The following is a 24,901-nucleotide window of genomic DNA, read 5'->3' on the forward strand; positions in this document are numbered from 1 at the left end:
CATTGTGGTGGTGTTCTCCAGGTAGTTGGTTGTGTGTTGTAACGTTGTGGTGGTGTTCTCCAGGTTGTTGGTTGTGTGTATGGTATGTTGTTTTCCAGGTAGTTGGTTGTGTGTATGTTGTAACGTAGTGGTGTTCTCCAGGTAGTTGGTTGTGTGTATGTTGTAACGTAGTGGTGTTCTCCAGGTAGTTGGTTGTGTGTATGTTGTTGTAACATTGTGGTGGTGTTCTCCAGGTAGTTGGTTGTGTGTATGTTGTTCTAACATTGTGGTGGTGTTCTCCAGGTAGTTGGTTGTGTGTCTGTTGTGTTGTACTCCAGGTAGTTGGTTGTGTGTATGTTGTTGTAACGTTGTGATGATCTCCAGATCTCCAGGTGCCGGTGACTGAACCAGACATCAACAACCGGCTGGAGTCTCTGTGTCTGAGTATGACGGAGCACGCTCTGGGAGGTTAGAGCACCACAACTACCATGAACACATACACTCCAGTTACTACTGGACTTTGTTAATACTCACACACACACACTACTGTATACATCTACTGTACCCCTTGGTTTATAAAAACGTGAGCTCGCACACACACAAACATAGAGATTCACACACACTTTCTCTGTCGCTCTTTCTCTCTCACACACACACACACACACACACACACACACACACACACACTCCTTCACTACACTCCAGTATTTTACTACTTTGTTTACACAGCATATACACATGCACAGAAAAAAACAGACAACTTTGGAATTCCAGCTAATCAAATAATATTTGAACCATCGTTTGCCTGTTGCCAGGGTGTGACTTCACAATGAATCCACACGTATTGCGAGGAGAGGAGGAGACGGGAAGGGAGATGGATAAACGCAGTAACCGTTCCCATTCCCATTATAAGTGGAGTTTAGCTTTGAATAAAGGGGCTGTTTTTTTTTCTCTCTCCCCGGCCTCACCAGCGCAGAGACAGTAGCCCTCAGTGCTCGGCACGGAGCTGGGGTGGACAAGCAGCGCTGTGTGTGTGTGTGTATATTTTTGCGTGGACTGGACACGCCCACACACACAGCCCCAGAGTAGATGTGGGAAGCTGAGGAATGCCAGTCTCCGACAGGACCCTTCCTCTCTGCTGTACCCCTACGCTCCTTCTCCTCTCTGAAACATACTGAATGGACAGAATAGAAATTAGAAGGAAAGTACTCATGGTGAGTGGAATGCCCCTGAGCCGTTCTTTACAAATAGAGTAAGTGATGTCCAATAGAAAGCTCTGGCATGCTCAAATACAGCAAAACCACGTCCAGCTCTAATAATGATCAAACTCTCTCTCTTCTTTTGACCAATTTGACAGGAAGTTGTAATGTAATTTCCCTAATTGGCATGCTTCCAGACCCAAACCTTCTAGGCTGTTCTGTAGATCTGAAAGGATGTATATCCAATACGGTGAAAGTTTCATCTAGCCTATCAGAGGGAAAAGTGGAGTAATTAGCATATTGCTTACTTGCGCCGAGTGTAAGTGCTAGGGGTGCATTTGAAACTGTGCCTATATATGACTTTAATAGTGCATTACTTTTGACCAGTGCAGTGTACTATATAGGGTGCCATTTGGGATGCAACCCATGTCATGAGACCCTGGGCCACACAGGAACTCCAGTAATAGCAAGTCTTTATGAAACCGCTTGTAGGTAATGCACCCTGTTCTATAGGGTGCATTATGATATTTACTGCATTTCTAAAGCCCGAAGACCCAAAGAAAGTCCATCGTGGGTCTCTAACCTCCCCCAATGACTGCCTCTGGTTTCCGGTACTGCTGGTCACACACACATTTTTTGTGTAGAAGCACATCCAGCATGTATACCCAGCTCTACTAGTGCTACAGTACGGCAAAGCACATTCCTCCGATGAATGTAGTAATGCAGGGTTTTCAGCTGACTCATCGCTCACTCTGTCTGAACCACTGGGACCATGTCCCAAATGGCCCCCTATTGTCATTATAGTGCAAAACTTTTGACCATTGACCTGGTCAAAAGTTGTGCACTATTTAGGGTATAGGGTGCCATTTGGGACACAACCCGGGACAAACATTTGGTCCTCTCTGTTTGTCCAGCCAAGCAAGATGCAACAGTTGTTTTTTGTCTTTGAATTCCATTCCATCTATATTTGTCCAGTTGTGTTATTCTCATTCCTATGTGATGGTTTGTCCCATGTCCCTCGATTCTGTGTCTAGATGGAGTCGACCGCACATCCACCATCTGAGAGGAGGACCTGAAGGAGACCAGAAGAGACTGAGCTGGTCCCAGGAGTCTCGCCGAACACCCAAAGCCCCCCCCCCCACACCCCACCTGCCCATCAGGCACCCCCACAGCCAATGGGAGAGGTCAACCGGGGAGGTGGGCGAGCTCCAAATCCCGCCACGATTAGCCAGACTGTGAAAAACTGCTAACACAGCAGCAAATTGGCATGTTACCATCTCAACAAAACACAGCTATGCCCCAGCACCCTCATAAGAATCTGGGCTTCAGTGACAGATAAGGCAATACAGACTCCCCTCCTCACAGTGTCGCACCCAGTATAACTACCCACAACAGTGTCTGAGGAGTGCCCTCTGCCGGGCTATGTGAGATATACTGTAGCATCACTGGGGTCGGCCTCAGCCAACAACCGAATGGCTCTGTTGAAATGGGGGGGTTGTGCATTATGGGTATTGTAGTACATCATGCTACAGAGTTTCAGACTCTGTTCCCTTCTCTACCCTCACCCCCAGTCCCAGTTACAGACCAGTAACACAATCCACACACCAGTTCACACCAGTCAGCATTTCTCCCAGTGTCACTGAGCCAAAAACAAACAAGCCAAGTAAACAATGTGGGACACTTTGTGAGAGAAGCCTTGGCTTTTCCTCCCACTGTTTGGGAGAGTTTTAGGGAGGCCATTTTTCAAAAGGCTTGGGAGAACCCTATGCTCTGTATAGGTGACAGAAAAAAAGCATTTATACATGTATTGTTTACACAAGATGCTACTATCAAGGGTACTGAAACATTTATACATTTCAGGTATGAATGTTATCTCTTGAATTTTTTAAAAACGTTTTGGAAAGCAGTGCCATACTACCCGTACTAGTCGCTTTATAGACTAACGTCCCACAGTAGCTATCATTATTACCACGGACTTATTCATTGTTTTGTCGTGTTTTGCTTTTGTTCCTTTACCAAGAGCCAACGTGTGTGAAAATGAGAACGCTAAAAAGAGAAAGGGATGCGGCGGAGGTGTGTAGAAAGAAAAGAGAGGCATGAGGAGAGATGGGAGGAGGGGAAATGAAAGTGGAGAAACACAGGATGGTCTCTGCCAAGTGATTTGGAAGGAGAAGAGGACTTTAGCGATGATGGATTCATGTCAGGGGCAGGGACTTTGATTTGAAACGAGACAAAAGAAAATAGCCTCGCAGAGTTGTGGTAAAGTTCAGGGTAAACTCATCTTATACACCAGCCAATGACATATTATATATACACACACACATACACGTGTGTGTGAATATATGTGTATATATATATCTATGTTTATCTATATATACCTATATATATCTATATACAAAACTGTGTAGATGATGATGATAATGTTGTAAATGACTATTGTAGCTGGAAAAAGCTGATTTTTAATGGAATATCTACATAGGCGTACAGAGGCCCATTATCAGCAACCATCACTCCTGTTCCAATGGCACGTTTTGTTAGCTAATCCAAGTTTATCATTTTAAAAGGCTAATTGATCATTAGAAAACCCTTTTGCAATTTGTTAGCACAGCTGAAAACTGTTGTCCTGCTTTAAAGAAGCAATAAAACTGGCCTTTAGACTAGTTGAGTATCTGGAGCATCAGCATTTGTGGGTTTGATTACAGGCTCAAAATGGCCAGAAACAAAGACCTTTCTTCTGAAACTCTTTGGTCTATTCTTGTTCTGAGAAATGAAGGCTATTCCATGTGAGAAATTGCCAAGAAACTGAAAATCTCATACAACGGTATGTACTACTCCCTTCACAGAATAGCTCAAACTGGCTCTAACCAGAATAGAAAAAGGAGTGGGGGCCCCGATGCACAACTGAGCAAGAGAACAAGTACATTAGTGTCTAGTTTGAGAAACAGACGCCTCACAAGTCCTCAACTGGCAGCTTCATTAAATAGTACCCGCAAACACCGGTCTCAACGTCATCAGTGAAGAGGCGACTCCGGGATGCTGGCCTTCTAGGCAAAGTTCCTCTGTCCAGTGTCTGTTCTTTTGCCCATCTTAATCTATTATTTTTATTGGCCAGCCTGAGATATGTCTTTTTCTTCGCAACTCTGCCTAGAAGGCCAGCATCCCATTCACTGGGGTTTTGTGGGTACTATTTAAAGAAGCTGTCAGTTGAGAACTTGTGAGGCGTTTCCAGCGACAATAGTCATTTACAACATTAACAATGTCTGCACTGTATTTCTGATCAAATTTATGTTATTTTAATGGACAAGAAATGTGCTTTTCTTTCAAAAACAAGGACATTTCTACGTGACCCCAAACTTTTGAACGGTTGTATGTATGTATATATAATTTTTTAATTGTTTTTATTTGTACCTGCAGACTATGCATTGAAAGTTGCTGTTCATTTGCTTGGGCTTTGTCTGGAGCGAAGTTCCTGTAACAGGTGCACAATGTTGTGTGACCTAGTCTATAATTAGGGCTAGTCAGTGTGGGTCTGGAGTATTTTTAATGGGTCTTGTTGTGAACTAGAATGAGGATTACTTGTTTGTTTTATGCTATACGCTCCCAATCTTACTAGGAAGTAAGAGACGAATCAAGGAGGAAGGAGAGAATGCTAACCAGTGATGTACACAGAGGAGAATCAGGAAGTAGCCATAGTGAATGAGAAGGTTGCTGCGGAGGTTTCCTTTCCCTCAAGCAGCATAGCAAGGGTTTTAAAGTAGTTTTACTCCCCGAGATTGCTCTTTTTTTAGTACTTACCTCCACCTAGTGGCAAAAAGCAGTTACCGACATCCAGGCACTTTGATTTCTTATTGTTTTTTTAGTCTTTCTATGTATCCTCTGTTCGTTGTTATCTGCATGACCGACTATAAGGGTAGGTTAATGTTAAAATAAGCTCTTAAAAGTTTTTTTTATAACAGTTTGGCTCTGTATGGGTTTTTTGTGCATGGAAGGTCATGCTGATGAGGTCATTGCCTGAATGGGCATCCTGGTTGGTTTTTCCCAAGTTGGAATCAATTTGGAGTGATCCAAAATTGTGTTTTTGTGAGGGTTATTTTGTAATTTTTTTATTCTTAAAAAGAGTCTTGTTTTCTTGTTCTGCACTTGGTGCCGTGATATTTTACTACAGCTAATCCATCAATAACAATTCCAATAGGTGCAGCAATAGAAATGTCAAGTATGTGCCATAGACCTTCATCAGTGGGGAGAAGCAAAGGGTTTGGAAAGGGAAAGTTCAGGGTTTTGCAGTTCAGAGAAAGGGAGGTGAACTCGAGTCGTGAAATGAAACAAGCTTCATGCCAAATGCACCCTTTCTCGCCGGCGGAGAACCCCCCCCCCCCCCCTTTCTCTGCCACAAGAACTACAGCCCACTCCCCTAGTGAACATTGAACTGAAGTTCTTGGATTGAACCATATTGTCAAAAGGTAGGGTTGACAACTGACAACCTCACCCAGTCAAACCTGTAACCTGTTATTGACTAAACGTCACCGGCCTTTTCAGTCAGCCATACGTCACTACTTCAGGAAGTGCGCTCACTAAAAACGCATGGCCTTAACTGGGACGGCGAATGGTGCATAATGCATGAATTGGCATGAACCCTTTTTTGTGGCATGGCTTTGGAAAATATTTAGTGGCAGCATTACAGTATGTATTGTTACACCGATGCAACGTGCATCAGTGGATACACAGTACATGGTAGTTAGAGCCACTTGCCACTGCCATATAAATCAATACTATTATTAGCAGATTCAAATCATTATTTATTTTTTATTTTTTTCTATTACTGTTGCAGAGTTGATTTATTGTATTCATTTAGATGTATTATTTAAAGTACCATATGTATTAACTTACTATGGCTGGTGACCATAAGCACATCTCAAATAATAGTTATTTTTGTTTTGAACTACATTATAATCGCAAATTTCTGTTTTTGATAGTGGAGGATAGACGCGCAACAAGTGTCTTCTTGGGATGTGTGTGTTTTTTCTGACGCTTTGTGAATGCTTATCATATCCTGGTTGGCCAAATGACTGAATACTGCGTGTGCTCTTTGATAGAAATGTTTACCCCCTCGATGCTCTGTTCGCAAAGTTCACTTTTTGATCCAGCCACCAGCAAAACAAACTGGATAGAGGGTGACAACCCTTTTGACACATTGCCAAGAGACGTGGTTCGTCTGGGGTTATTTGTGTGGGATAAGGCCCTTCCTACTTTGTCAGCTAATAGACTTTTTCTATGCGTATTAAAGGTTCAGGGCTAACCATATGGTAATGGTCAATCCGTGCCTACTAAGCTAACCACCACCTGTGTGGTTCTTGATGACATCACAGTGGAAGGCTAAGCGAAGTAGCCCATCCATAAGATTGGCAACAACTGCAGGGCAGGGGATAGAGCATGCTAGGGTGGGGATGTACACACTCACTAGTGCCCATGAGGTTGTGTGTTTGCATGTAGTGTACGCTACAGTATGTGCCTATGAGAGAGTGATGAGGCAGTAAACAGAAGAGGAGTCGGTGTCGTTCATATATTGCTGCAGCTGTGGATCAGACTTCGACTCCTCAAAGGGTTTATTTTTTTATTTTCCAAAGTGCATCCAAACTCTATAGGGCTCCTCCCCTCTGAGATGAGAGAGAGCTGCTGAACACACTGCAGTATTAACAGTTTTCCAAATATATTATTTTTCTTTTAGTGTAAATTAAGCTTTTTTTTTTTTAACTCTCAATTATTCGATGGCGAGATTTTTTTTTGGGGGGGGGGGTGAACTCGAAATCATCCATACTGTAACAAAGGTTATACCACGTTACTGTACTTTTCATTTGTTTTGTTTTTGTTATCGAAGAGCCGATATCCTGTATTGACTGCAGGCTTACATATATATTTAAAAAAACAATTTTTTTTGTTTAAGAATAAAACTCAAAAGCCCCCCCAAAAGGAAGTCATTTTAGAAATGCATGCACAAGGCTGGGCAGTCATATTTTGAATAACAAATGGCAGTGCCTTTTTTGTACTCTAGACATTTACCCCAAATGTAAATAATTTTCTATGGACGTTAGAAAACTGTAATATTATTACATGAAGCAACCCAGTTAGAGCTATGTTGACAGTTACATGGTGGCATCCTCCAAACTGCATACGAGCTCCTCTAGGACACTTTGAAACTTGTCTTGTTGGTGTCACATTTTCAGACAAAAACAATATGGAACACTTGTCTTCTTCTGGCTGGCCTTGTGTTGTCAGCAGATTTTTTTGGTTTCTGTACTCTGTAGGTACTTTTCAATGCTGATATGAAGTTATGAACTGTACCTGTCTGTACAACAAACAGATGTATATGTTGTGTGTGAGAAAGAGTGTGCTTGCGCATCATGCTGTAACTGTAAAATACATCTTGTCAAATGTGCCAGAAATGCTGCGACATGACATGGCCCGGTCCAATGGAGGCTGCTGTTATTCGGCCCTGATGCCCGGCCAAAAGCCTGTCTCAGGTTCTGTGTTCCTGTAACTTGGCTACTTGCGTCGGGCAGGGTTTGGCTAGTGAGAGGAAGTGTAGATGGTCATCTGTCCTGTTCTACATGGACCTATGGAGACTCCTGTGTAAATTGCCATGTAGTCAGAATGGGAGAGCTGTTAAGTGTGTGAGTGAAAGATACTGAATGTTTTGTGGGGTCTGTGTTAAAATGCTTGACGTCTTTGTGATAACCACAGACAAAAAAAGATTAAAGAATAACTTGTAAAATTGTCTGGATAATTTTTTTTTTTTTTTTCAATTTCTAATAAGTGATACATCTTGCATTCTGGGAGGTCACACCATAGCAGGAGACGATTCTACTGGCTGCTCATCCCAAAATTCCACGAATCAGAGGAACTGAAGCACATTCATAAAACCTGTTGCCAATGTTCATTTATCTGGGTGTCTGTCTTATGCTGTATTCGTAACCAAGTGGGAGGTGGGAATTTACGAGTTGGATGCATACGGGTGCTTTGAACTCGTTGAGAAACGCTGATTGGCTAATGGCCAACAAGCTGCATGAACTAAGGGCTCTACTCAATCAGATCCGCTGTAGCCGACATTTGCATAGTGGTTTTGACAGGAACTTGTATTCAAAAACCATATTGCTATACTGAACAAAAATAAATGCAATATGCTCAAAGATTTTAGTGAGTTACAGTTCATATAAGGATTTCAGTCAATTGAAATAAATTCATTAGGTCCTAATCTATGGATTTCACATGGCAGGGGTGTAGCCATGGGTGGGCATAGGTCCACCCACTTGGGAGCCAGGCCCATAGGGCGATGCACAAATGGCCGGGGTAGGCAGTCATTGTAAATAAGAATTTGTTCTTAACTGACTTGCCAAGTTTAATAAAGGTTCAATTTCATAAATAATGTTTTGTTGCATTTAACTGCCGAAACTTGTGTAAGAGGTGATTTCCTTAGTAGGTGAAGTCAGAGGTCAGCATGTGGGAGCACAGGATGATAGACGAGTTTCCCATTAGTAAATTATCAGTTGGAGGGCTATTCAAGTGGATTTTTCCCAGTCGTATTTTGTAAATTCCCACTTGGTTACTAACACAGCATTAAGCACCGGTTATATTATGCTAGCATCCTGTGATCACAACCAGTTATTTTAATTATTTAGACTGGTCTAAAAATGAGCCCAATCAGAATGTAGACAAGATCAGGACAGGCATGTCACCACCAGGTATAAACGGGGCTTTACAAATAAGAGCACAGTACCCATGTTCCTAGTTCACACATACAGATTTATTTTCCTTTGTTGAAAAGTCTTTCAAATTAACACAGTAAGAAGTGTAATGTAAACGACAGTAGTGAAGGAACCCAAAGAACAAATCCTCCTAAAGAAGGCCACAGAGACGATGCAGGAGCTGTCTGACTGACTATAGCGCTCATCTATTCCAAACACACACACACAACCCCAATGATCAAATCACATTGGTTAAAACCTCCCCATTTCAATATGAGTGTTATATATTTCCAATAAATTAAAAAATATACCGCTCATCAGCATATGTTCCTTGCTACTAAACCTATTTATCCTAACACTGTACATTTTCATGTAGGTTACTATATTTTAATATCCCTAATTTGCTGAGATAATACATGAAATTGCATACATACAATATATGTGACGTAGCAAAGAGGGATGTACTGTACTCTGTAAACTGCAGAATATTTAACTACAATTATGAAACATTTATACACAGACATACGTAGATATTTAGAAGTGTAACAGAATTGACATTAGAAGGGTAAGAGAGTAAAACGTGTTTCTTTTCCAATAGATGAGTGGAGACAGCCGATTCCTTTGTGTCTAGTCTCTTCAAATTCATCGTCGGAAATGAACTCTACTTATCAAGTGAAAAATCAGTAAGGCAGAAGGACAGCAGAATATATACTGGGCTGGCCTTCAACGCACACAAACAAATACACACGCACATAGGCTATACGACTTACAGAGAGATACAAAGGGGTGCCCAATAGAAATCCTCTCTGAATGGTGAAATGCCCACTTGGGGGATACAGAGAAAGCAGATCAGTCATACGTCTGTGAATCTGTACTATTGTGACATTTTCAACAAATAACTACAATAGTGAGTGAGACTTAGCGAATAATCTAGGGTGTCCATATTAAGACAGGGTGACCTAAAATTGACACTTTTTAGTCCCGTCTGATCATCCTTCATTGCACTAGCCAGTTATCATCCAGTCACTTTAACTGCACCCTTGGAAACCTTGGTCCTTTGGTTATAGAACAAATGAAAAACTAACAGTGACATTACCTCACATAATTTGAACACCACAGTTAATTAAGGATCGGACCCTTTTTTTTCAATTTCCGCCTAAAATGACATACCCAAATCTAACTGCCTGTAGCTCAGGGCCTGAAGCAGGAATATGCATATTCTTGATACCATTTGAAACACTTTGAAGTTTGTGGAAATGTGAAATTAATGTATGAGAATATAACACATTAGATCTGGTAAAAGATAATACAAAGGGAAAAAAAATGTTTTTTTTTGTTCCATCATCTTTGAAATGCAATAAAAAGGCCAATATTTTATCTAGGCGCAATTTAGATTTTGGCCAATACATGGCAGCAGTGTATGTGCAAAGTTTTAGACTGATTCAGTGAACCACTGCATTTCTGTTCAAAATGTTGTGTCAAATCTGCTCAAATGTGCCTAATTGGTTTATTAATACATCTTCAAGTTCATAACTGTGCAATCTCCTCAAACAATAGCATGGTATTCTTTCACTGTAATAGCTACTGTAAATTGGACAGTGCGGTTAGAAGCTTTCTGCCCATATCAGATATGTCTATGTCCTGGGAAATGTTCTTGTTACTTACAACCTCATGCGAATCACATCAGCCTACGTCAGTTCAACCGTTCCGATCCTGTATAGGATTTATTCAGTTAACCCTCAGAAAGCCATCATTGTTAGTTCCCTGAAGTTGCAGGGTGCAGTATACTGTATTTAAAGCAGTGGCTACCAAATTTGAAAGCGAGCATTTGGCTTGAGCAGGAATATGATGCCATGTGAAAAGGGCACTTGGCACTTTTGAATAGGTTTGGCTCAAGGCAAGTTCATGTAGTGTTGTCTCTCTTGTCGTGATGTGTGTTTTGTCTTATGTTTATATATATATATATATTCATTTTAATCCAAGCCCCCGTCTCCGCAGGAGGTCTTTTGCCTTTTGGTAGGCCGTCATTGTAAATATGAATTTGTTCTTAACTGACTTGCCAAGTTAAATAAAGGTTCAATAAAATAAATAAAAAAGTAAAACTGACATATGGTCCTACTGGGCCTAGCTTACTTTGGATAAAGATATTGATTTTAATGTTAGGATGTTTCTACGTAGGTGTAAGTATCTTTACCGTACTTGGAGGTTCAATCTAATGAAAAGTTACAACAAAAAATGTTTTAACAGGATCAAAGTCCTTTAAATTAAGTAACCATAAGAAACACTAATCATTGATCCAAACTATTCATGTTTAGGTTAAGCCAGCTGACAGACACCGTTTAGTAAGACTGTCATGTACACACACAAGACAGCTGTGTCATGCGACCATGTGATGTGTGTGATTATTTGGAAGGGGGTGGAGGGATAGACACACACACACACACACACCTCACATACACTGCAAGCCCGGACTCTAGGCTTCGTACCAAAACTGCTGTGTGGACTGCTCTAGCTCCAGGCAGGCGACAGGGAGAAGGGTCTGCGCTGGGCTGGGCAGCAGGTTTGTGGGCCAGCCGTCCCTCTCAGTTCCTGATTAGGGTGAGGAACTCGTCCCGTGTCTTCGGGTCCTCCCTGAACACCCCCAGCATGGTGCTGGTCACAGTCTTGCTGTTCATCTTCTGCACCCCCCTCATCACCATGCACATGTGACTGCATGCAGGAAGAAGGGAGGAAGAAAGGCATCATTATCCATGTCTTATAGTTATTAGATTTGGGTGTATGGGAAATGTTCGGTTAATGACACATTGAAGATTGTCCAGATGTGGCCTCTCCCTTTATCTTTGGTTTCATTTGTGCGTGTTTGTGTTTTGACTGCCATGATTGCATCATTTTATAAAGTCAATAAGGTACTTTTACCTAATGGGGTACACCTAAATGGACAGAAATATTGTCCAGAAATGAACATATTGAACAGAAAGAGCACACCTTGTGAGCAAAAGCATATTGTTTTCCTAAGGATTTGTGAGATTATGTATTAATATTAATTTGTGTGTATACACATCCAGCCTACATTCCAGAAGAAAATTTACAAACGATTAGCAACTAAAATTCCATAGTGTATCTTTCATCTGTTCGTATCAGTGGTGAGTGTAAAAACCAAAAAGGGAGAAAGAGACATACGTTGCCTCGATGACGACGCCCACCCCAGCAGGCTGCAGAGCTTCAGTGATTGCCACAGCGATTTGTTTGGTCAACCGCTCTTGAACTGAAAGAGAACAGACGGATAAACAAGGTCCAAGTCAGAGAACGTCAAAGAGCAAAGTCAAACCTCTGACATCATCGCCTATGACATGGTGGGTTCATGGCAGGTTATTGGTAAGGTTTGTTCTAGGTTCCAACAACAACACTGTTACCAGTCAACCAACTGACCATCTCCAAAAAGTAATAGAATTTTAATGGAATTACTCAAATGTTGTTACTGTAGTAATTACAGTGTAAGTGTACAGGTATAAGAACAACTTAATGTAAAATGTTACATAAAAACAACAATAAAAATACACAAAAGCTCTAGGTGCAGCTCATTTTATTGTCCGTCAACTATCAAGTGTATAAATTGATTTTAAAAAGTATGGAAGTACCTTGCAGTCGACGGCTGTAGATTTCAACAATCCTGGGAGAGATGAGGGGAAAAGGCAGGATGAAATACTTCCATTACATGGGAAAACCCAAGTGGCAGGATTTACAATGAGAGGCACAGAGAGGCTTACATAGACAAAGAGGGATTACACATTCTTCAGGGACAGAGTGGAGACTTGAGAGAGACATGGGAGCGCTTCACAACAGAGGTCGCATTTTACAGTGTCAGTCAAATAGGTTGTTTTGTACTGGTTCGGACAGGTTGAAGTTCCTAAGAGATTACGCTTTTACAAGTGGGTTGGTAATGCGGTTGTAATTTGTGTGTTTAAAGAGTAGACATCCAATTCATCACAGCAATGATTATGCAGAATTTGTGCATACACAATGACTGTGAAATTGGATGATCTATCTATAATAGGAGTTTATCTGCTACAGTGTTTCTTTAGAACCCATATTCTTCAGATCCAATAATAACTTTGATTTTTTTTATGTATATGGTTGTAAAAACTGCTTTTGACATTTTATTGAAAATATTCTGCAATTAGTCTTGATTTAAATAAGCCCCAGTTCAACATTCACCACAGGCCTGTCGGTAAACTTTCCAAATGTCGACAAAACAAAATACATTAGACATGGTGGGATCTTTTTGTGTCTGTAAAATGATATTTATGAGCCAATATTGATAAAATAACCATTATATTGACGTAAACTTGGAGTCATGAGATGGTATGTATGTGTGGTCCTCATACTATGACTCAGGAAAATATGCAGTTTTAGGCTACAGATGAAATAATTCACTGGGGGTTGAAAGTGCACAGTGATGAGCGTGATGCTCATTTCCAATAACTATCAAGGGTCTTATTCTGATGACATGATTGATGCTTGGCTGCCGTTTGACAAATAAAAATAATCTTGCTCTTTTGTCCATAATTATCTCATCATGTAGGCTACACCCCACTGTATCTGTGATGAAGCTGTTGGCTGGAGCACATGTGCCAAAACCTGAGCAGGCACAATTGCTATACAGTACAACTTTTTTTGCGACAAAAAGTACAGAATATATTTAAAAAAAATATTCAGTACATGGCTATTTAACAGCAAAAGTTGTTATAATTTTTTACCATTTTACATTTTAGTCATTTAGCAGACACTCTTATCCAGATTGACTTACAGTCGTGAGTGCAGACACTATTCTTACTTTTTCCCTTTTTCTTTTTATGTGCGCCACATCATCACCCACAGCCTTTTATCTGCAAGTCAATTTGATGAAAACATCTCTGGTGGGAAAATGCGCATATTGTTTTTATGTAGATTTTTAAATATTTGCATGAAAATCTTAAGCCAATTGGATCGAAACTTAGCTACTAATACTGATAACCAGCTGCACGTTCCAACCACCAGTGAGTCAATGTGAGTAGGAGAGCGGCGGGTCATTCTAGACTCGCTTTAGTCTGACATCCCTTCCACTTTGAACCAATGCTCTTTTCCAAACATGACTTCTCCTATCGCTGTAGCTCTGCGCAGCAAAATGCCACAGAACAAGAGGATTACGAAGACTTTCAAATGGGCAGATGCATCGATATGAAGGTATAAAGGTGTTGCATCCATCTCAAAGAAGCTCATTGGGTTTTGGGGGGGATGCAAAGCCAAACTCTGAGTTCACTTCATAGAGGCCGATACCTCAAATGTACTCTACAAAAAAAAGTACTGCAGGTGTAGGACAGCCCAACCCCCAAAGTGACTCTTTACACTGTATGCAATAATCCCTAGTGTTGTCTTAGGAAGTCAGTCTTCTCTGCATAATCTCAGCAACCCCCTCTTGTCTCACCTCTAAGAAGCAGAGGTTCTGCTATCTTTATACCCTGTAGGTCTGACATCTGATTGGAAATTAAGTCAACAGTAATGCTACTGGTCAACAACTCCAATTTTGAATCCAAACATCACAGACGTCAGTTATCACTTTTGCCTTATGGCAAGGTGCTCCATCAAACTGGAAAATGCATTGTACGTCACCAAACTGTTCCTGGATTGTTGGGAGATGTTGCTCTCGGAGGATGTGTTGGTACCATTCTTTATTCATGGCTGTGTTCTTAGGCAAAATTGTGAGTGAGCCCACTCCCTTGGCTGAGAAACAACCCCACACATGAATGGTCTCAAGATGCTTTAATGTTGGCATGACACAGGACTGTTGGTGGCGCTCACCTTGTCTTCTCCGGACAAGTTTTTTCCGGATGCCCCAAACAATCGGAAAGGGGATTCATCAGAGAAAAGGACTTTACCCCAGTCCTCAGCAGTCCAATCCCTGTACCTTCTGCAGAATATCAGTCTCTCCCTGATGTTTTTCCTGGAGAGAAGTGGCTTCTTTGCTGCCCTTCTTGACACCAGGCCATCTTCCAAAAGTCTTTGCCTCACTGTGCGTGCAGATGCACTCACACCTGCCTGCTGCCATTCCTGAGCAAGCTCTGTACTGGTGGTGCCCCGATCCCGCAGCTGAATCAACTTTAGGAGACGGTCCTGGCACTTGCTGGACTTTCTTGGGTGCCCTAAAGCCTTCTTCACAACAAATGAACCACTCTCCTTGAAGTTCTTGAATCCGATAAATGGTTGATTTAGGTGCAATCTTACTGGCAGCCTGTGAAGCACTTTTTTGTGCAAAGCAATGATGACGGCATGTGTTTCCTTGCAGGTAACCATGGTTGACAGAGGAAGAACAATGATTCCAAGCACCACCCTCCTTTTGAAGCTTCCAGTCTGTTATTCAAACTCAATCAGCATGACAAAGTGAACTCCAGCCTTGTCCTCGTCAACACTCACACCTGTGTTAACGAGAGAATCACTGACATGATGTCAGCTGGTCCATTTGTGGCAGGGCTGAAATGCAGTGGAAATGTTTTTTTGGGGATTCAGTTCATTTGCATGGCAAATAGGGACTTTGCAATGAATTGCAATTCATCTGATCACTCTTCATAACATTCTGGAGTATTTGCAAATTGCCATCATACAAACTGAGGCAGCAGACTTTGTGAAAATTAATATTTGTGTCATTCTCAAAACTTTTGGCTACGTCTGTAGGTAGAGTAAATTAAAGTGACTATGCATAGATGACAACAGAGAGTGGCAGTGGTGTGAAGATGGGGGGTAATGCAAATAGTCTGGGTAGCCATTTGACTAGATGTTCAGGAGTCTTATGGCGAAGCTGTTAGAAGCCTCTTGGACCTAGAATTGGTGCTCCGGTACCGCTTGCCGTGAGAGTGAATGCTAACTTCTTCCTTGAACCACAGACTAAGATACCACATTCTTTGAGACCGTTTGAAGCAGAGTTTAGTAACAAAGTGTTACAAAGATCTGAATAGTTTCATAATTGTATTTAATGATGATATTATCACACAATAATGTGAGTGTCTGGAGTCTTTGACCATTTTTAGGGCCTTCCTCTGACACCACCTGGTATAGAGGTCCTGGATGGCAAGAAGCTTCGCCCCACTGATGTATTGGGCCATTCGCACTACCGTCTGTAGTGCCTTGTGGTCGGAGGCCAATCAGTTGCCATACTAGGCAGTGATGCAACCAGTCAGGATGCTCTCGATGGTGCAGCTGTAGAACCTTTTGAGGATCTGAGGACCCATGCCAAATCTTTTCAGTCTCCTGAGGGGGAATAGGTTTTGTCGTGCACACTTCACAACTGTCATGTTGTGCTTGGACCATGTTAGTTTGTTGGTGATGTGGACACCAAGGAACTTGAATCTCTCAACCTGCTCCACTGCAGCCTCGATGAGAATGGGGGTGTGCTCGGTCCCCTTTTTCCTGTAGTCCACAATCATCTCCTTTGTCTTGATCACGTTGAGGGAGAGGCTGTTGTCCTGGCACCACACGGCCAGGTCTCTGACCACCTCCCTATAGGCTGTCTCGTTGTTGTCGGTGATCAGGCCTACCACTGTTCTGTCATCAGCAAATTTAATGATGGTGTTGGAGTCGTGCCTGGCTGTGCAGTCATGAGTGAACAGGGAGTACAGGAAGGGGCTGAGCACGCACCCCTGAGGGGCCCCTGTGTTGAGGATCAGCGTGGCCAATGTATTGTTACCTACCCTTACCACCTGATGGCGGCCAGTAAGGAAGTCCAGGATCCAGTTGCAGAGGGAGGTGTTTAGTCACAGGGTCCTGAGCTTATGATGAGCTTTGAGGGCACTATGGTATTGACCGTATGAATAGCATTCTCACATAGGTGTTCCTTTTGTCCAGGTGGGAAAGGCCAGTGTGGAGTGCAATAGAGACTGCATCATCTGTGGATCTGTTGGGGCGGTATGCAAATTGGAGTGGGTCTAGGGTTTCTGGGATGATGGTGTTGGTGTGAGCCATGACCAGCCTTTCAAAGCACTTTATGGCTACAGACATGAGTTCTACGGGTCAGTAGTCATTTATGCAGTTTACCTTAGTGTTTTGGGGCACAGGCTCTATGGTGTTCTGCTTAAAACATGTTGGTATTAAAGACCCAGACAGTGGGAGTTGAAAATGTCAGTGAAGACACTTGCTAGTTGGTCAGCGCATGCTCGCAGTACACGTCCTGGTAATCCGTCTGGCCCTGCGGCCGGCCTTGTGAATGTTGACCTGTCTAAAGGTCTTACTCATATCGGCTGCAGAGAGCGTGATCACACAGTCTTCCAGTACAGCTGGTGCTTTCATGCATGTTTCAGTGTTATTTGCCTCAAAACGAGCATAGAAGTAGTTAAGCTCGTCGGTAGGCTCGTGTCACTGGGTAGCTCACGGCTGTGCTTCTCTTTGTAGTCAGTAATGGTTTGCAGAACCTGCCACATCCGACGAGCGTCAGAGCCGGTGTAGTACGACTCGATCTCAGTCCTGTATTGATGCTTTGCCTGTTTGATGGTTCGTCGGAGGGCATAGTTGGATTTCTTATAAACTTCCGGGTTAGAATCGCACTCCTTGAAAGCGCCAGCTCTTGCCTTTAACTCAGTGTGGATGCTGCCTGTAATCCATGACTTCTGGTTGGTGTATGTACGTATGGTCACTGTGGGGATGACGTCATTGATGCAATTATTGAAGAAGCCCATGACAGATGTGGTGTACTCCTCAATGCGATTAGAGGAATCCCGGAACATATTCCAGTCTGTGCTAGCAAAACAGTCCTGTAGCTTAGCATCTGCTTCATCTGATCACTTTTTTATTGATCTAATCACTGGTGCTTTCTGCTTTAATTTTTTCTTGTAAGCAGGAATCAGGATGATGTAATTATGGTCAGATTTGCCAAATGGAGGGAGAGGGAGAGCTTTGTATGCATCTCTGTGTGTGGACTCTAGGTGGTCCAGGTTTGGTAAAACTGATTTAAGTTTCCCTGCATTCCGTTTCTACTAGGAGCGCCGCCTCTGGGTGAGCGTTTTCTTGTTCGCTTATGGCGGAATACAGCTCATTCAATGCTATCTTAGTGCCAGCCTCTTCCTGTGGTGGTATGTAAATGGCTAGAATTTTTTTTTGTTTAACTCTTTCGGTAGGTAGTGTGGCCTGCAGTTTATCATGAGAAACTCTACCTCAGGTGAGCAATTGCTTGAGACTTCCTTAGATATTGTGCACCAGCTGTTGTTTACAAAAAGACAGACTGCCAACCCTTGTCTTACCAGACACCGCTGTTCTATCCTGCCGGTACATCGTATAACCAGCCACCTGTATGTTGTTCAGCCACGACTCCGTGAAGCATAAGATGTTACAGTTTTTAATGTCCCGTTGGTAGTTTAATCTTCCCAATAACTCGTCCATTTTATTGTACAAAGATTGCATGTTTGCTAGCAGAATTGAGGGGAGTGGGGGTTTATTCGATCGCCTCCGACTTGTCAGAAGGCAGCCCGCTCTCCGGCCTCTCTTTTTCCTCTTCACGCAGATCACTGGGGGTCGGGGCCTGTTCCCGAGGGAGCCGTATATCCTTCGCCTCGAGCTCGACAGAGTCGTGAAAGAAGAAAAAGGATTCTGCCTGTCCGTGATGAGTAATCGCAGTCCTGATGTCTAGAAGTTATTTTCAGTCATAAGAGACGGTAGCGGCAACATTATGTACAAAAAGAGTAACAAAAAGTTACAAACAACGCAGATAAACGAGAAGGAGAGCTTCTGTTGTCTTTACATCCTGTAGGTCTGATAACTGATTAGAAGTTAACTCAACAGTAATGCTATTGGTCAACTAGTCAGATGTTATAAAGGGTTCTCAGATTCCTTGTCTCTTTCTCTTTTTCGTTCCTGACATGTACTGGTAAAATACTCTTTCTTTCTCTCTCCGATAAACATTTTAATAGGCTCATTGCATAGTCTAATCATGGGTCGCATGTGAGGTATATACAGTACCTTCAGAAAGTATTCACACCTCGAGTTATTCCACATTTTGTGTGTTTAAAATTGATTTAGGTGTCATTTTTTGCCAGCAATCAACACAAAACACTAATGTCAAAGTGGAAGAAAAATTCCAACATTTGTAAATAAATAAATAAATGTAATATATCTTGATTAGATAAGTATTCAACCCCCTGAGTCAATACATGTTAGAACCATCTTTGGCAGCGATTACAGCCGTGAGTCTTTTTATGGTAAGTCTCTAAAAACTTTGCACACCTGGATTGTACAACATTTGCCCATTATTCTTTTTTAAATTCCTCAAGCTCTGTGAAATTGGTTGTTGATCATTGCTAGACAACCATTTTCAGGTCTTCACATATATTTTCAAGCAGATTTTTGTGTTTTAGGTTATTGTCCTGCTGAAAGGTGAATTCATTAATCTTCCAGTGTCTAGTGGAAAGCTGACTGAACCAGTTTTTCCTTTAGGATTTTGCCAGTGCTTAGCTCCATTCCGTTTATTTTTTATCCTGAACTACCCAGTCCTTAAGGTTTTCAAGCATACCCATAACATGATGCCACCACCACTATGCTTGAAAATGTGAAGAGTGGTACTCAGTAATGTGTTGTATTGGATCTGCCCAAACATACACTTTGTATTCAGTACAAAAAGTTAATATGCTTTGCCACATTTGTTGCAGTATTACTTCTCTGCCTTGTTGCAAAAAGGATGCATGTTTTGGAATATTTTTTTTTCTGTACAGGTTTCCTTCTTTTCACTCTGTCAATTAGGCTGATATTATGGAGTAACTACAATATTGTTGATCCAACCTCAGAGTTTAATGGCTGTGATAGGAGAAAACGAACTGTTTTAAAGTCACCATTGGCCTTATGGTGAAATCGCTAAGCGGTTTCCTCGCTCTCTGGCAACTGAGTTAGGAAGGACGCCTTTATCTTTGTAGTGACTGGTACCTTTACAGGCAGAGTTTACTGTATTTGGCTTGTAATATATATATATTATATATATATATATATATATATATATATATATATATATGTTTTTTAGAGCCTAATTAATTCAGTCCCATTTTTACCACATTCTTACCGGGATAAGCCTTTTGTATCTCCTGTGCACATGCCAGCAAGTGCAGGAGTGGGAGCAGACATCGGGCAATGTGGGAAGGCTTCTATTTTAATAGATCCATTGAATCACAAATAAACCCATTATTCATTGGTTTTAGGCAGGTCCTCAGAAACATTATAAGACTAATAAAATCTATTTTCAAAAGAATAGACTGGCATATTGTGAGTTGAATTATGTTATTGGCCTGTACAGCCTATATGCTACATGGCAGCGTCATGCACATGAAATCAATAGTTATTATGTTCATTAAACAGACAAGACACACTTAGGCTACCCTGACCACAGTCGACACACATATATTTTATAGTATTCTAAGACTATAATGAAACATAGAATAAAATACTAATTATATTTTTTCCAAACAACTTGCGTCACGGCAACGTGTGGAACCGCTGTCATATAAAAAAAAGTTATATTTTGAAACAGAGCCCAAGGCAAGCCCATACTTTTTCGATCCTACTCTGCTTTGTTAGGGAGCAGGCATAGCCTACAGGTTCTTACATTGAGAGTATCAATACAATTCAAGGGGCTTTATTGGCATGGGAAACATATGTTAACATTTCCAAAGCAAGTGGAGTAGATAATAAACCAAACTGAAATAAACAAAAATTAACAGTAAACATTACACTCCAGGCACGGCGCCAGGATTTTCTCTCTCCGGGTGATACGGTATGGCTTGACCAATACGTGGGGGTGCTAAGAAAATAGTAAATAGTCATGAAAATGTACAAGTGCATTTATTCCATATGCATAATCAGACAACTGTGCATCGGTAATAATGTTTAGGGTGAAATGGCTATCGGCTGAAATGGCTACATCAGAATTGAAATGAATAATATCCAAAGTGCAGCCACAACGAGAAGTGCAATGCATTTAGCCTATGCCTGTTAACTGTGCACACACACTTGTAAAACGAACTGGCTACCATGCCCAATCTTAGTGATATTTCTACTGCAAACAAAAATAACTCGTAGGCCGACGATATACATGCATCCTGCTGTGCATTGGTTATAATGTTACGGATTAAATGTCTAATGTCAGAAATGAAAGGAATAAGATCCACAGTGCAGCCACAACGAGAAATGTATTTACCCAATGCCTGTCAACTGTGTACACATGGTGTAAAACGAGCTGGCTATCACAATCTTAGCGATCATATTTATATTGAAAAAATACTTGTAGGCCGACAATATGCATGCGTCTTCTTGTTCCATTTAGATCCAGATCAGCGAGATTGAATAATGTTCCCACGACCGGACAGGCACACTGTCAATAAATAAAATACCTTTCAGTTACTCACCAAGTGTTGTTTTAAAGAAGGACGATGTTGTTGTGGTTCAGTGCACATGAGTCTATAATCTTCTGGACATCCAGGGCCTTGGTTCTTTCTGCTTATATGGACAGGCAGGCAAGGTTGTAAAGTTGAGGGTTTGCCCAGTGTTTCATTCTGTATATCATGCATGATGTGTGTATTTAGCATTTCTAGGATTATCTGCGATTTTCTGTGCAACTGTTTTGTCGAATTTGCCTATGACCTGTAAAAGTTCATGGAAGTTTCCCTTGTTGACAGCCATGTCGCTTTCTACTGTATGTCTCCTCTCTGTGAAACACAGGCAGTTAGGAAAGTTGATACTAACTTTAACTGAAATTTGCATCCTGTAGTACAAACTCAAAAAGGTTCTGGGACACTGTAAAGTCCATGGAGAATAAGAGCACCTCCTCCCCGCTGCCCAATGCACTGAGGCTAGGAAACACTGTCACTACCGATAAATCCACAATAATTGAGAATTTCAACAAGCATTTTTCTACGGCTGGCCATGCTTTCCACCTGGCTACCCCAACCCCAGTCAACTGCACAGCGCTCCCCACAAGACCCTCTCTTTCTAAAATTATCTGCCAAAGTTGTTGCAACCCCTATTACTAGCTTGTTCAACCTCTCTTTCGTATTGTCTGATTGGAAAGCTGCCGCGGTCATCCCCCTCTTCAAAGGTGGAGACACTCTAGACCCAAACTGCTACAGACCTATATCTATTCTACCCTGCCTTTCTAAGGTCTTTGAAAGCCAAGTTAAACAGATTACCGACCATTTCGAATCTCACCGTACCTTCTCCGCTATGCAATCTGGTTTCCGAGCTGGTAATGGGTGCACCTCAGCCACGCTCAAGGTGCTAAACGATACCATAACCGTCATCGATAAGAGACATTACTGTGCAGCCATATTCATCAACCTGGCTAAGGCTTTCGACTCTGTCAATCACAACATTCTTATTGTCAGACTCAACAGCCTAGGTTTCTCAAATGATTGCTTCGCTTGGTTCACCAACTACTTCTCAGACAGAGTTCAGTGTGTCAAATCGGAGGGCCTGTTGTCTAGACCTCTGGCAGTCTCTATGGGGGTGCCACAGGGTTCAATTCTCGGGAAGACTCTCTTCTCTGTATACATCAATGATGTCGCTCTCGCTGCTGGTGATTCTCTGATCCACCTCTACGTAGACGACTCCATTCTGTATAACTCTGGCCCTTCTTTAGACACTGTGTTAACTAACCCCCAGATGAGCTTCAAATGCAATACAACTCTCCTTCCGTGGTCTCCAACTGCTCTTAAATGCAAGTAAAACTAAATGCATGCTCTTCAACCATTCACTGCCCGCACCTGCCTGCCCGTCCAGAATCACTACCCTGGACGGTTCTGACTTAGAATATGTGGACAACTAGAATTACCTAGGTGTCTGGTTAGACTGTAAACACTCCTTCCAGGCTCACATTAAACATCTCAAATCCAAAATAATTAAATCTAGAATCGGCTTCCTATTTCGCATCAAAGCATCCTTCACTCATGCTGCCAAACATACCCTTGTAAAACTGACCATCCTACCGATCCTCGACTTCGGCGATGTCATTTACAAAATAGCCTCCAACACTCTACTCAACCAATTGGATGCAGTCTATCACAGTGCCATCCGTTTTGTCACCAAAGCCCCATATACTACCCACCACTGCGACCTGTATGCTCTCATTGGCTGGCACTCGCTTCATACTCGTTGCCAAACCCACTGGCTCCAGGTCATCTACAAGTCTCTGCTAGGTAAAGCCCCGCCTTATCTCAGCTCACTGGTCACCATAGCAGCACCCACCCGTAGCACACGCTCCAGCAGGTATATCTCATTGGTCACCCCCAAAGCCAGTTCCTCATTTGGCCGCCTCTCCTTCCAGTTCTCTGCTGCCAATGACTGGAACGAACTGCAAAAATCTCTGAAGCTGGAGACTCTTACCTCCCTCACTAGCTTTAAGCACCAGCTGTCAGAGCAGCTCACAGATCACTGCACCTTTACATAGCTAATCTATAAATAGACCATCTATCTACCTCATCCCCATACTGTATTTATTTATTTATCTATCTTGCTCCTTTGCACCCCAGTATCTCTACTTGCACATTCATCTTCTGCACACCCTACCATTCCAGTCGCCACCATGGCCTATTTATTGCCTTTACCTCTCTTATCCTACCTCATTTGCACATGGGGTATATTGGTTTTCTACTGTATTATTGATTGTATGCTTGTGTATTCCACGTGTAACTCTTTGTTGTTGTATGTGTCGAACTGCTTTCTCTCTGACTATTTTCGAATGTCCATCACTTAGAGCTTTGCATGTTGTTGAGCCAGACCCTTTCTGAATAGTCCACACATTCCACGCTGTCATTGCATATTTATGCTCCACACTAGCATTGTGTGTCTTGAATGAACTTGTTGCTTGCTTCCAGTTCTGGTAACCATCATGGGTAAATGCCGCCTTCTCTCCACCATGGTTTCCTGGATGTTGAAAGTGGCAGCAGGCAAAGCACAAAGCACGGTCCTTTGAAATACTGTAGAATATTCCACCCATTTGTAATCCTCATACCAGCTATGATTGAAGTAGCGATACTATCTAGAAGTTAGCTCACAATGTAGCCTAACATGCGCGAGCACACACACACCACCCACCCACACCAGACACCACACACACACACACCCACGAGCACAAAGCTAGAGATCGGATTGGGAACGGAATGGCTGGTTATTTACTTTTACATATTTTTTATGGCGGTTTTGGAGCAGTGGCTTCTTCCTTGCCGAGCGGCCTTTCAGGTTATGTCGATATAGGACTCGTTTTACTGTGGATATAGATACTTTTGTACCTGTTTCCTCCAGCATCTTCACAAGGTCCTTTGCTGTTGTTCTGGGATTGATTTGCACTTTTCGCACCAAGTACATTCATCTCTAGGAGACAGAACGCGTCTCCTTCCTGAGCGGGATGACAGCTGCGTGGTTCCACGGTGTTTATACTTGCGTACTATTGTTTGTACAGATGAACATGGTACCTTCAGGCATTTGGAAATTGCTCCCAAGGATGAACCAGACTTATGGAGGTCTACAATTTTTTTAAAGGTCTTGGCTGATTTCTTTTGATTTTCCCATGATGTCAAGCAAGGAGGCACTGAGTTTCAAGGTAGGCCTTGAAATACATCCACAGGTAGACCTCCAATTGATTCACATGATGTCAATTTGCCTATCAGAAGCTTCTAAAGCCATGTCATCATTTTCTGGAGTTTTAATACACTGAATTATAAGTGAATTATAAGTTAAATAAACTGTCTGTAAACAATTGTCTGTAAACAATTGTCATGTTTGTGCATGACACTTACTTGTGTCATGCACAAAGTAGATGTCCTAACCGACTTGCCAAAACTATAGTTTTGTTAACAAGACATTTGTGAAGCGGTTGAAAAACAAGTTTTAATGACTCCAACCTAAGTGTATCTAAACTTCCGACTTCCACTGTACACTTGATTTAGGCAACATTGTTGCATGGAAAATCTTTCTGATCAGTGATACATG

General features: G+C 42.0%; 2 protein-coding genes across 8 annotated transcripts in view; one reads left to right on the forward strand and one right to left on the reverse strand.

The window, feature by feature from the left end:
* LOC110505226 (protein Smaug homolog 1) overlaps nucleotides 1–7,947 on the forward strand; it is an 86,468-nt gene extending 78,521 nt beyond the window's left edge. For 3 of the 6 annotated variants that reach the window (XM_036962991.2, XM_036962996.2, XM_036962998.2), the window contains 2 exons: nucleotides 364–447; nucleotides 2,213–7,947. In XM_036962991.2, the coding sequence (XP_036818886.2) occupies nucleotides 364–447; nucleotides 2,213–2,241 (113 nt within the window). In that variant the 3' untranslated portion in view covers nucleotides 2,242–7,947. Of the gene's footprint in view, nucleotides 1–363; nucleotides 448–950; nucleotides 1,194–2,212 lie in introns of all 6 variants that reach the window. The other 3 variants (XM_036962995.2, XM_090220427.1, XR_005039592.2) reach the window with 2 other exon arrangements.
* A 1,007-nt stretch (nucleotides 7,948–8,954) lies between these two features.
* The window catches only part of LOC100136794 (GTP cyclohydrolase 1), a 45,115-nt gene continuing 29,168 nt past the window's right edge, over nucleotides 8,955–24,901 (reverse strand). Inside the window, exons 4-6 of one of the 2 annotated variants that reach the window (XM_021584318.3) lie at nucleotides 12,556–12,587; nucleotides 12,098–12,182; nucleotides 8,955–11,626 (exon numbers count right to left, since the gene is read on the reverse strand). In XM_021584318.3, the coding sequence (XP_021439993.1) occupies nucleotides 11,500–11,626; nucleotides 12,098–12,182; nucleotides 12,556–12,587 (244 nt within the window). In that variant the 3' untranslated portion in view covers nucleotides 8,955–11,499. Of the gene's footprint in view, nucleotides 11,627–12,097; nucleotides 12,183–12,555; nucleotides 12,588–21,250; nucleotides 21,413–24,901 lie in introns of those variants that run through there. The other variant, XM_090220428.1, reaches the window with a different exon arrangement.

This window comes from Oncorhynchus mykiss, chromosome 25 (assembly GCF_057628025.1).
Source record: "Oncorhynchus mykiss isolate SJ-2025 chromosome 25, ASM5762802v1, whole genome shotgun sequence".
NCBI classification, from domain to species: Eukaryota; Metazoa; Chordata; class Actinopteri; order Salmoniformes; family Salmonidae; genus Oncorhynchus; species Oncorhynchus mykiss.